The sequence below is a fragment of the Pelobates fuscus genome, chromosome 7 (assembly GCF_036172605.1).
Source record: "Pelobates fuscus isolate aPelFus1 chromosome 7, aPelFus1.pri, whole genome shotgun sequence".
NCBI classification, from domain to species: Eukaryota; Metazoa; Chordata; class Amphibia; order Anura; family Pelobatidae; genus Pelobates; species Pelobates fuscus.
In genome coordinates, this window is record NC_086323.1 from 88,155,453 (window position 1) to 88,169,028 (window position 13,576).

Sequence of the window (13,576 nt, forward strand, 5' to 3'; positions counted from 1 at the left end):
GGGGTCCAGTTTACTTGGCGGGGAAGGTTCTTACGGGTCAGGTCAGTGAGGGGTTTGGCCAGGGCGCTATAATTGGGAACAAACTTCCGGTAATACCCTGCTGTCCCTAGAAACGCTAAAACCTGGGTCTTAGTCCTAGGGGTGGGCCACTGGGCTACAGCCTCTACTTTGGCGGGTTCGGGTTTTTGTTTACCGCACCCTACTCTATGTCCCAGGTATTGTACCTCAGCCATGCCGATACTACACTTGGCCGGCTTCAAGGTCAGACCTGCTTCCCTTATCCTATCTAGTACAGCTCCGATGTGAGCTAAGTGTTCCTGCCACGTATTGCTAAAAATAGCAATATCGTCCAGGTAGGCACATGTATAGTCCTGGAATCCATCTAGGAGTCGATCCACCATCCTTTGGAAGGTGGCTGGGGCGTTTTTCATCCCAAATGGCATGACCTTAAACTGGTACAAGCCAAATGGGGTGACAAAGGCCGACTTCGGGATGGCGTCTGGGGCCAGGGGGATTTGCCAATACCCTTTACACAAGTCAATAGTGGTGAGGTATTGGCCCCTGGCCATTCTGTCCAGTAACTCGTCTATCCGGGGCATCGGATAGGCGTCAGATACAGTCTTCTCGTTCAATCTCCTATAGTCCACGCAGAAGCGGGTCGTACCGTCTCGCTTTGGTACGAGGACTACAGGAGATGCCCAAGGACTGTCTGAGGGTTCAATCACCCCCAGTTGGAGCATTTCGTCGATCTCCTTACGCATGTTTGCCCGTACCGCTTCTGGAATGCGGTATGGCGTCTGGCGCATGGGTAGTTGCCCTGGGGTCTCGACCCGGTGAATTGCCAGAGGCGTGTATCCAGGTACATTAGAGAACGTATCGCGTTTCTCTTCCAATAGTTGCTGTACCTCGATCCGCTCCTGTGGGCTCAGCCGATCTCCCAGCGTAACCTCCCCTAAATCTCCGGACAGCTGCCCATCCCCCAGCAAATCGGGGAGGGGTAAGCTGTCAAACTCTTCCGTGTTAGGGGCACAGATGGCGGTTACCTCCTCAGTACGCTCGTGGTAGGGCTTCAGCATGTTCACATGGAGCATGCGTCGCCCCCCAGTCCCTGTGCAGGGGCCGATAATATAGGTGGTATCGCATCTTTGCTCCACCACCTTATATGGGCCCTGCCAGGCGGCCTGTAACTTATCATGTCGGACAGGTTTTAAAATTAGTACCTTCTGCCCGACCTGAAAGCTACGGTCCCTGGCTCCCCGATCATACCATGTACGCTGGCGGGTCTGGGCCTCCTGAAGGTTTTCCCGTACCGTCTTGGTCAACGCTTCTAGGCGGTCCCGAAAGGCCAACACATATGGTAGGATGGGAGTGCCATCTGTGCTCCGGTCTCCCTCCCAATGCTCTCTAATAAGATCCAATGGGCCTCGGACCCTCCTTCCAAACAATAATTCAAACGGGGAGAACCCTGTGGATTCCTGCGGCACCTCCCGGTATGCAAATAGGAGGTGCGGCAGGAATCGTTCCCAGTCCTTGTGGGTCTCTGCGAAGGTTCGGAGCATCTGCTTCAAGGTACCATTGAATCGTTCGCAGAGCCCGTTCGTCTGGGGGTGGTAAGGGGCGCTGATAATAGGCTTAATGCCACAGATCCTCCAGAGGTGTTGGGTGAATTCTGCGGTAAACTGGGTACCCTGATCCGAGATAATCTCCCTGGGTAATCCCATCCGGGAGAATATCCGCATGAGGGCATCCGCGACCGTCTCAGCGTGGATGTTGGTCAGAGCCACTGCTTCTGGATACCTGGTGGCATAATCTACGACCGTTAAAATATACCGTTTTCCTGACGGGCTAACTTTATTGAGGGGGCCTATCAGATCCACCGCTATTCGGCTAAAAGGTTCCTCTATTATGGGTAAGGGGTGAAGTTTAGCCTTCCTGCGATCCCCCCTTTTTCCCACTCTCTGGCAGGTATCGCAAGTCGTGCAATATCTGCGTACTTCCTGGCTAATCCCTGGCCAGAAGAAACTCTGGGTTAGTCTGTACCTGGTGCGACTAACCCCTAGATGTCCGGATAGCGGAATATCATGCGCTATCCGGAGTAATTCAGCCCGGTACCGCTGTGGTACCACTAATTGTCTCCTCGCTATCGGGTCTAACCCCGTAATCTGTTTGGTTGTTTCCCTGTATAAAAGTTGTTTATCCCAGATAAACTTCTCTCCCTCCGCCCCGGGGGAACCCGTGCCAACCTTGTCCCTATACACCTGAAGCGTGGGGTCTGTTGCGACTTCAGCTACAAATTCATTAGGTGGAGCCCAGGGGACACATTCTAGAGGGGGGGTAGGGTTGCTTACCTGGACCTCCGGCAGTGTGTTGTGGTCCTGGGTGCGGGCCTGTTGTCGGGTGACTACAGGGTTGACCTCTCCTGTGGTGGGTGACTGGGGCTCAAAAGCAGAAGTGAGCCTCCCCAGATCGTTCCCCAATAAAACCTCCGCCGGTAAATGTGGCATCAACCCCACCTCCACTTCCCCTGCCCCCGCTCCCCAATGTAAATGTACCCTTGCTGTAGGTAGCCGGTACACTGCTCCCCCAGCTACCCGGACGGCAACAGTTTTGTTCAGTTTTGCCTGATCTGAAATCAGGTGGCTCTGTACCAAAGTGATGGTGGCTCCCGAATCTCGTAATCCCCGGACTGCTGTACCATTCAGATATACCGTCTGTCGATGGTGCCGTAGATTATCCACATTGGCCTGGACCGGATCTGCCTCGTGCAGTACCTCCCATTGTTCCACAGTAGTAATGGGGACTGCGGAACCATATGGGGTGGTGACTAGGTCCTGGTAGTGGTGGGCTGCGGCCGCCCTGGGTGGAGGTGGGCCTGGACGAATCCAGGTGGAACGGTCCCGTAGCTGTGGGCATTCCCTTTTATAATGTCCCCACTTCTGGCAGTGATGACAGGGGCCAGCGGTGGGTTGTCGGAACCGGGGCTGTGCAGCGGGTGGTGGAGGTGGTGGTAGCGGTCTCGGTGGAGCTGGGGTGTAGTTGTTTCCCCAGAATGTTTTAAAGGTTGCTTTTGGAGCTGCAGGTTTTTGTGACCTGCGTGCATCCAGGTAGTCATCCGCTTTCCTAGCCGCCTCGGTAAGGGAAGTAGGGTTTCTGTCCCTTACCCATTCCTGGACCTCATTGGTTACTCCCTCATAGAACTGCTCCATCAGCAACATTTGTATTACATCCTCCATAGAACGTGCCTTGCTAGCTTGCACCCACCCGAGCGCTGCCCCCTGTAATCGGCATGCCCACTCTGCGTGCGAGTCCTTCTCTGTTTTCTTTAGATCCCGGAACCTCCGCCGGTATGCCTCGGGTGTTATAGCATACCTGGCGAGTATAATTTCTTTCACTTTACTGTAATTCCTTATTTCGTCATTAGGTACAGTCCGATATGCCTCTGCTGCCCTCCCGGTTAACCTTCCGGCCAAAATAGGTACCCAGTCCTCTGCGTTAATTTTATGCAGTGCACACAGTCTTTCAAAGTCTTGCAGGAAAGCGTCTATATCTTCCTCTGCCTCCACATATGTTTTAAAAGCCTGGTATGGTATTTTAGGCTTACCTTCCTGTGGCACATTAATTGCAGAGCTTTGTTCTGGTGCCTGTGTCCTTAGGATGAATTCTTGTACCTCGGCCATTGTCCTGGTAACAATTTCTGTTGGGGGGTTTTCCCCATAAAAGGATAGCCTGAACTGAACCTGCCTCTGGAATTCCGATCCTTGTGGTGTTCCTCCCGGCTCCCTCTGTGCCGGAACTGAATCGCCCTCCATTCTGTACTCTGCCATGAGTTCTGTAACAAGTACTGCTTTCTTCTTATTGCTGGCTTGTATACCCCTTGCCTCTAGGAGGTCCTTTAGCGTGGAGCGTTTTAGCGCAGAAAAATCAATCTCCATCCGTACTCCATTTACGCTTGTTCCTCTGTGAGTTTGGATCCCAGCGCTGCCAACCAATGTAGCGGAGAGCCGATCTTGCACAGCTATTCTCCACTAGAGATTCCAGTGAGGTTCAGGAACAAGGTGATGTTAAGTCCATAGGCAAGGTTTCCAGCAGGTAAAGTAATACAGCAGTATCCCCATCGCAATCCCAATAACTGGACGACACACAGTTTCAGGAGTAGACTGACAAGCTTTATTCCACAGTTCCTTATAAAGCCCTCTCCCATGCAAGGGAGGAGGTTCTATCACTTAAGACATTATCCAATCTCTAAGTAGTAACCTCCCACAGATCTCCTCCCCTCCTCTAGCATCATAATCCCCTTATTGTGTACACAGTTTCCCCCGAGTTTTGGATGTACCCTAAATACTTGGGGTACATCCACAAATCCAACATCCCCAGATAGCTCTATTCTGGGGGACCAACATACTTAAAAATTAGCCCATTCGGATGAATGGTTCGTGAGATATGGGGTTCCAAAGATTTGACCGACCGCATGGGTAAAGTATCCGAAAACAGTTCCATGCATTTTGGCCCTGCGGTCGGTCACAAACAAGGGAATGAAAACAGGCGAATTGCCTGTGTTATAGAGCCTGGAGAGGGTTTGAATGAATTCCCTTGTTTATGGGGCTCTTTCTACCGAACGGCGGGTCATTCGGTAGTTTCCATACGAATTTCTGGAAGTATGGAGGTCTCAGCGGTGTTTGCCTAGTCAAGTGTCCGATTTTAGTTCCAGACGCTCGACGGCAAAACACCGCTGTTCGGTAGTTTAAGATGGCCGCCGCCACGTGTTTGTTTCCCGAATGGCGGCCACCCAGAGGACAAAGACCACACTGCACTGATTGCCAATTACCTGTTTGCAACATTGTTGCAAACGGTAATTGGAGGCACACTCATTCCTGGGTGGTCTGGTTGTTCGGTAGTTTCATTCCCTTGTTTTATTTGAATGATTCTACCGAACAACTAGAGGAATACAATTCTTTACATACATTTAACTGTCATTATACCCGGATACCATGCTTTCTATACATGTACATACACATTAAACCAGCCATATGACCAAATACACTTATTCTCATACATGTCGTGGGACAGCCCGGTACCAATCCGCTACACTTATAAATAATGCTAACACATCTAATAAATTAGTGGGAGGTGGTAATATGTACATCAGAGAAAGGAGTGAGCAATTGAATCTTACACTGTCCACTGCTTGAAACCGTATAGTCAGGGGTTTCTTTTAAGTGTAAATGTGGTTAGTGTAGAAGATAGGTAATAATCACGGCTTTAGCGGTCTATAAGGCCTTTGGAAGAGATAAGAACAAAATAGTATCCCTTATGAGTAGACCTGTTAACTTAGTCGCTAGTAGGATTGATACAGATAGACATTGAAGCCTTAGACAGAGTATCAATTATATCCAAAACTAGCAAGTCTTGTGTTATAGATTGCTATTGCTTTTAAATACTGAGCTTCACCACAGTGCCTGAGATGAGCTTGTCTATGTAAGGGGTTAAATGCCCAAAATGGCTTAGTATATTGTTTTCCAGAAAAATATTGGAGATGCTATTGCTTCTATTGAGGAGCCACTAAGTTTCACTCTAGTATCTAAAAAAAGCTATCCATATAAGGAGCTAAATGCCCCCAAGTGGTTAGTATATCGCTTATATAGATCCTTTATATAGATAAGCGATATATATATATAAGCGATATACTAACCACTTGGGGGCATTTAGCTCCTTATATGGATAGCTTTTTTTAGATACTAGAGTGGAACTTAGTGGCTTTTCAATAGAAGCAATAGCATGAATATCAGTTTTCTTAAGCTTTGCTACAGAATCACTTGGAGAGATCACAAGTTCTAAAGCTCTGCAGAATAAAAGATCATTATTTCTGAATGAGCTCTCTAAGATCTATATAAGCGATATATTAACCACTTGGGGGCATTTAGCTCCTTATATGGATAGCTTTTTTTAGATACTAGAGTGAAACTTAGTGGCTCCTCAATAGAAGCAATAGCATCTCCATTATTTTTCTGGAAAACAATATACTAAGCCATTTTGGGCATTTAACCCCTTACATAGACAAGCTCATCTCAGGCACTGTGGTGAAGCTCAGTATTTAAAAGCAATAGCAATCTATAACACAAGACTTGCTAGTTTTGGATATAATTGATACTCTGTCTAAGGCTTCAATGTCTATCTGTATCAATCCTACTAGCGACTAAGTTAACAGGTCTACTCATAAGGGATACTATTTTGTTCTTATCTCTTCCAAAGGCCTTATAGACCGCTAAAGCCGTGATTATTACCTATCTTCTACACTAACCACATTTACACTTAAAAGAAACCCCTGACTATACGGTTTCAAGCAGTGGACAGTGTAAGATTCAATTGCTCACTCCTTTCTCTGATGTACATATTACCACCTCCCACTAATTTATTAGATGTGTTAGCATTATTTATAAGTTTCCTTTACTTCTTTTGGGGAATTTGTACCCTATAATAAAGGTGTTTTTTATTTTCAGTCCACAAAGAGTAGACTCATAGAATCTTTCTTGGTGCCCCTGAGCTCTTTTGGGCTCGGGTCCACCCCCAGTCTCTGCATAGTAAATTCCACAACAAAACCAAAGCAAAGAAGTACACCTAACTGATTTAGCTAGAATCATAGAATCTTAAGTCTAAGATAGCCTTATGCCTATCCCACCCATGTTTAAACTCTCTCACTGTGTTAACCTCTACCACTTCAGCTGGAAGGCTATTCCATGCATCCACTACCCTCTCAGTAAAGTAATACTTCCTGATATTTTTAAACATTTGCCCCTCTAATTTAAGATTATGTCCTCTTGTAGTGGTAGTTTTTCTTCTTTTAGCTAGTTATATAAGGTAGATATAGGTGATCTGCTATATATCAGGGTCATTTGGGTCTATTTCTTAACTTGGGATATCTTTATTTCTGTCTTTTTATATAAGAATATGATGGAACTTAATCTACAATGATAAAGTTGTCACTTCTTGCAGGGCCGCCATCAGGGCATGACAACCATAACAGTTGTCATGGGCCCGGCGGCCCTGGGGGGCCCGGCGGCCCGGGCCCCACATGTGGGGCCCATCGGGTGGCTCACACACGTAGGGCCACCCGATGAGCCCCCTCCTTGAGGGGCCCGGTCAGCGCTATGGCCGTTGTATAGCGCGACCGGGCCCCTTTAAAAAAAAAAAAAAAGCAGCCGCAAGTGCTGCTGGGAGGAAGTGCTCACTTCCTCCCAGCTCACTCCGCGCGGGAGGAGCGCGCCCGCCCGCCCAGCCGTAAAGAGGGAGAGCCCGGCAATGAAGAGGGAGCAGCGCCGACTCCCATCATCCCCAGCCGCCCTCCTGCAAAGAAAAGGTAAGAGGAGGGTGGCTGGAAAATGAGCTGTGTGTGTGCATGTATGTATGTATGTATGTATGTATGTCTGTCTGTATGCATGTATGTGTATGTCTGTCTGTATGTATGCATGTATGTGTATGTATGTGTGTGTGTCTGTATGTATGTATGTCTGTGTGTCTGTATGCATGTATGTGTGTGTATGTCTGTCTATCTGTGTGTCTGTATGCATGTTTGTGTATGTCTGTCTGTCTGTATGCATGTCTGTGTCTGTATGCATGTATGTGTGTGTCTGTATGCATGTCTGTGTGTCTGTATGCATGTCTGTGTGTCTGTATGCATGTATGTGTATGTATGTATGTGTGTCTGTATGCATGTCTGTGTATGTATGTCTGTCTGAATGTATGTCTGTCTGTCTGTATGTGTATGTCTCTATGCATGTATGTCTATGTATGTATGTATGTCTGTCTGGATGCATGCATGTCTGTCTGTATGTCTATGTCTGTGTGTCTGGATGCATGTATGTGTATGTATGTATGTCTGCATGTCTGTATGCATGTATGTCTATGTATGTATGTCTGTCTGTATGCATGTATGTCTGTGTGTCTGGATGCATGTATGTGTATGTATGTCTGTCTGTGTATGTATGTCTGTCTGTCTGCATGCATGTATGTCTGTCCGTATGTCTATGTGTGTATGTATGTATGTCTGTGTGTATGTCTATGTATGTATGTCTGTCTGTATGTATGTATGTCTGGATGCATGTCTGTGTGTATGTCTATGTCTGTCTGACTGCATGCATGCATGTCTACGTATGTATGTCTGTCTATGTATGTTTGTGTATGTCTGTATGCATACATGTATGTCTGTATGCATGTATGTCTGTATGTATGTCTATGTATGTGTATATGTATGTCTGTATGTCATTATATATGTATATATGTATGTCTGTATGTCAGTATGAATGTATGTCTGCATATTATTATGAACGTAGGTCTGTGTGTATGTGTGTATGGATGTCTGTATGCATGTATGTCTGTCAGTATGTCTGTATATATGCATGTATGTCAGTCTGTATGTCTGTATGCCATTATGAATGTATGTGTGTATGGATGTCAGTGTCTGTATGTATGAATGTGTGTGTGTGTGTGTGTATGTATGTATGTATGTCGGTGTCTGTATGTATGTGTGTCTGTCTGTCACTATGTATGCCTGTGTGTATGTGTTAGTATGTATGCCTGTATGCGTGTATGTCTGTTTCAGTATGTGTGTCTGTTAGTATGTATCAGTGTGTGCGTTTGTGTCTGTGTGTGGACCCAGTGAGCGGTATTTGGAGGCGGGCCCCATGGGACCCAGACCCTGAGCTGAGTTAGGGGCCCCAAAATTTCTGGTGGCGGCCCTGACTTCTTGTGTGGGATAATGCACAAAGCTGATGATGCCTTTCAAGTTTGTGTGGCCGGCATGAAACTGAGCTTGTAATGCGAATGGAGCTGTGAACAGGGATCAGGGACATTTTGATTGGATAATAGGCCAACTTAAGAGCAAAAAAGAATGCTGGTCCAAAGGAGGGTTATTGTATTAATTTGTATTTTGTTGTAGGTGTTTTATTGGTGATTCCCCCCCCCCCCCCCCCCCTCCAGACAAGGTCTGAGCATAATGGATTAAATGAATACGGTTTTACCCATTTAAAAAAAATATATATATATTATTTTATTGCACTCCGTCCTTGAAAATTTGGCAGGATGTAGAGAACCATGGATATAACCTGTAAATGTTTTCATTTTTTAATGTTGCAATATTTTTTTAAATGTGCACACTATGTCCTATTTTACTTTTTATATTTATGCACATGAGGAATTTTCAAAAGGAAAATGTGGAAATTGCTGAGATAATATGCTTGTTTGGGAGATACACCCTCTACTGTGTACATTTTTGTGAGTGCAATATAAAACATAATAAACGAGCGGCGTCTGCAATACTGCTAGTTCTATGTTTGTTTTACTTTATGTCTGCAGATAATTTGCTTTTTGGCATTCTGCACATTTGTGTGTAAAAAAAAAAAATGTAAATTTTCCTTCCAATGTCTTCTTGTTATAATTTCCCTCTGTCTACAGAAAAAAAAACCACTATCATTTGTAAAATCTCTTGAGAAAGATGTTTGTTTGCATGATGGCACATTTTCCCTTTCTTTGCATTAAGAAGGACTGTTTTTCTCAAAATGTATTAGTATTTAGCTGTCACAGTAACCATTCTGGCAATTCTCTGTAAGTGCAAGATTATGGGCCAATCATTTATTTATTCATATTTAAAAACAGACACATTAGGCATTATGACCACTTTATTTCACTGAAGTGCCAACAGTACCTACTGTCCCCTGGCGAGGCCCCTTCATTCAGTGGTAAGTAATTTTGAATGGTTTCACATTGAATGAGGATCCATGGCACCTGCAGTCATACTGAACTGGAGGTATGGCAAAAACTTAGCCATATAATTTCATACCAACAATGAGTGCTTGTGATTGGTCAATTTGGTAAGCTGGTACTCCAGAACTCCTATCAAAGCTCAGGCTAACATGTAAGTTTAAGACTTAACTAACGGATGCTAGGAGACTCCAAGCACTAAAACTACTTCAATGACATGAAGTGGTTATAGTGCCTAGAGTGTCTCTTTTTTCACTTGCTTACTAATTATTGTTCATTAAATCAAAACCATATTTTATTTCATAAACAATTTTTTTTTTTTTGCAGGCGGAAGTCGTTATTTTGCATCAGATAAATTAGAATCTAATGATTTAATAGATGCTTATTATGAAATATGCAATAGAAATGAAGATGGTCTACAACATACAGTTCAGGTAAAGTATGACACATTACATTTGTCGTAAAAAGGGAATTATTTTCTTTTTTAATTACAAGTTGTATCACACCTGATCAAAATAGTAAACCATCTCTAGGAACTTTAGTTCTGTTTTTATTTTTAGAAATATTCAATATTGTATCCTTTTAGCCACTATATTAAAAGCACTAACAGGTGAAGTAAATAGCATCCAACTTATGAAATTTAAAAACTGCCTGTATACTCGCTGCCTAATATATCTTACCCCTTGACAGGTACCATTGTTACAATGGTACCTGTCAAGGGGTGGGATATATTAGGCTCAAGTATACAGGCAGTTTTTGAATTTAATAAGTTGGAATCAGCAAAAATTGGGAAGTAAAAAAAATCTGAGTGACTTTGACAAGAAAAATGGTGATGGCTAAACAGCTGGGTCAGAGCATCTTCAAAATAGCAAGTCTTATGGGGTGGTTTGTGGTATGCAGTGGTTAGAATCTAACAAAAGTGGTGCAAGGAACGACAACCAGTGAACAGACATTAGGGTCATGGTCACCCACAGCTCATTGATGCATGTGGGGAGCAAAAGCTAATCTGTCATTCCAGTCACACAGAAGAGTTACTATAGCTCGAATTGCAGAAAAACACAATGCTGTCCATGATAGAAAGGTATCAGAACACACAATGCATTGCTGTTTGCTGTGTATTTGGCTGTGTAGGTGCAGAACAGTCAGAGTGCCCATAATGACCACCGTCCCCCTCCAAAAGCAACTTCAATGGAGACGTGAGCATTAGAAGTGAACCATGGAGCAATGGAAGAAGGTTGCTTGGTCTGATAAATTATGTTTTTCACCGTCTTGGGGAGTCTATGCCTCGATACATCAGTGCTGTTTTGGCAGCATGGGGGGAACCTACACAATATTAGGCAGGTGGTTTTAACGTTGTGATTAAACAGTGTAGCTGCTTACAGAATAATGTCATACCATGTGTGGATGCCTTAAACAAATACCTATCTGATCACAAATCTGTCTTTATTTAAATTCTTTATTCAACAGCTTGAAAGTGCCAGTGCAATTATTCAGCCTCAAGAGTGTTTGAGTGGCACTGTATTCATCGATAACACAATTGGAAATTCTACTCTCTTTTTTGTTATTTGGCAAATTTCAGTTCCAACTATCAGTTTGAAAGATCCATACAAAAAAATATACACTGAGACAGAATTCATCAATGATGCATCATCAAATTCATCCAGGCTTGAAATTCCTGGAACAGCAGAGGTAATATATACTGTAATCCTTTAAAAGAAAAAAAACTATTTATTTTGTAAGAATAAGTAAAAAAACGTTCAAGAATATGTAGAAGTCGTAATGTTACACAAAGGGTATTGTTGCTAGAAGCATAGTACAATAAAAAAACACAAAACACAGCTGTTTGCTCTAACATTCCTTATTCAGTGACTGGTGCTAGAGAGTAGATGCGATTGCAAATTAAAACACTCCCAATCCCAATGACTACTAAATTCAAGAATATATCACACGCATGCATTTACCTGTGCTGATGTAAAAGAAGCTTGTTTAACAGGACAGTGCACCCTTATCATGAAAGTGGACGAAAGAAGGAACCATACCGCATTTATAAAAAAACAAACAAACAACCTTTAATTTAGTAATTGTCTCCAAATTTTTATTATTTTTAAATAAGGACAGTTTATCTTGATTAATTGCATATATATTTTAGTTTATATTTTACTTTGATGCTCTTTTATTTCATATTAAGATGATGCAAGAACAAAGTTTGCATAATTATTTATTAGAGAATCAGAAAAGGTTCTTATATTTCCTGGTTTTGAATATAATACACAAGATCCAGCACACTCACTCATCCACCAAACAGCAACTTCAAAGCTCACAGATTTTATTAGTTTAAAAAAAAAAAAAAAAAAAACCACTTAATTTAGGCAAAAATAATGGGGGATTATTTGATGATCATACATTGCATAAGCCTGCCACAACGTCAATGTACCCCATTTTTGGCAGGACCTACTCCAACAACCTAATGTCGGCTCTTATGAGATTAACCCACTTTCTTGGGGAACAAAAATTCCATCTGGGGCTCTCTGCAGTACAAGGCTAAATAGGGCCCTCCGATGAGGCACCTGTGACGGAAGGGTGGAAAACCAAGGAGTTGACCTAGCCTTCCAAATATATATATATGAAAACAGGGGTCTGCACTCACCTGAACATACATAAATGGGGTGCAGCTGGGGCCAATACATACAATACACAAGATCCAGTGCACTCAGCAACTTCAAAGCTCACAGATTGTGAGCTGCAGAGAGCCCCGGATGGAATTTTTTCCCCCAGTAAGAGGGTTAATTTCATAAGGGCAGACATTAGGTGGTTAGAGTAGGACCTCCCAAAAATGGGGTATATTGACATTGTGGCAGGCTTATGCAATGTTTGCCTAGATTAGGTGTTTTTAAAAATAATAATAAAATCTGTGAGCTTTGAAGTTGCTGTTTAGTGGGTGAGAGAATGGGCTGGATCTTGTGTATTGTTTGAATTGGCCTCAGCAGCACCCCATTTATGCATGTTCAGGTGAGTGCAGCCCCCTGTTTTCACAGGTTTTAAATATGAAATAATATTCTATTTTTTTTTTCTCAAGAGAGGATTATGGCAGTACGACATTTGCAATAATAACAGTTCAAGTCAAGCATTTGGTGTAATTGTGACATCCACGGCAACAGATGAAAATGTCCCCCCGTTGGCTGTAAATGTCCACATGAGTAAGGATATATATGTGTATCCTGAACCAATAATTGCCTATGCAACAGTGAAGCTGGGGCTTTTACCTCTAACAGGATTAAATGTTACAGTGATTATGGAGGGAGAATATGGAACTTCGGAGAGCCTACAACTTTTGGATAATGGAGCAGGTAATGGAAGCAATATTTTGGAATTGGTTAATAAGACATTGAGACAAATAGCCTACAGATTCTTCCTTTGCTGAACTATTTCCTTGAATTTATTTATTTTTATCAATGTATTAACTATAACAAAATAAGAATATTAACTTTTAGTCTGTACACTAACACTATTTTATATAATAAGCGTTAAAACATATAAAAGGCATTTTAGATGATCATGTAACATATATTCTTGATTTGGAGTGAAGGTACACACAGTGGTTTAAATAAATTATGACAAATCTTAATTAACAATTACACATTAAATAATGACAAAAAATAAGACTAATGTTGCATATAATCAAGACAGAATATCATTCAGATATTTAACACAAAATGATATAATAGAGATAACAAACAGTTACCAGTGCATAATCATTTTTACTTAGCTTTGTTGTTTCAACAGCCCAGTCTGAGATATCAGGCACAATAATAGGCATTTGGAC

The 13,576-nt window shown here is 43.0% G+C and overlaps 1 protein-coding gene across 1 annotated transcript in view; it reads left to right on the top strand.

Annotated features, from left to right (window-relative positions):
* Positions 1 to 13,576, top strand: part of LOC134568709 (calcium-activated chloride channel regulator 1-like) — a 103,470-nt gene that overhangs the window by 71,793 nt on the left and 18,101 nt on the right. Inside the window, exons 9-11 of the mRNA XM_063427361.1 lie at positions 10,081 to 10,187; positions 11,221 to 11,442; positions 12,830 to 13,100. Coding sequence (XP_063283431.1) covers positions 10,081 to 10,187; positions 11,221 to 11,442; positions 12,830 to 13,100 — 600 coding nt within the window. The remainder of the gene's footprint in view (positions 1 to 10,080; positions 10,188 to 11,220; positions 11,443 to 12,829; positions 13,101 to 13,576) is intronic.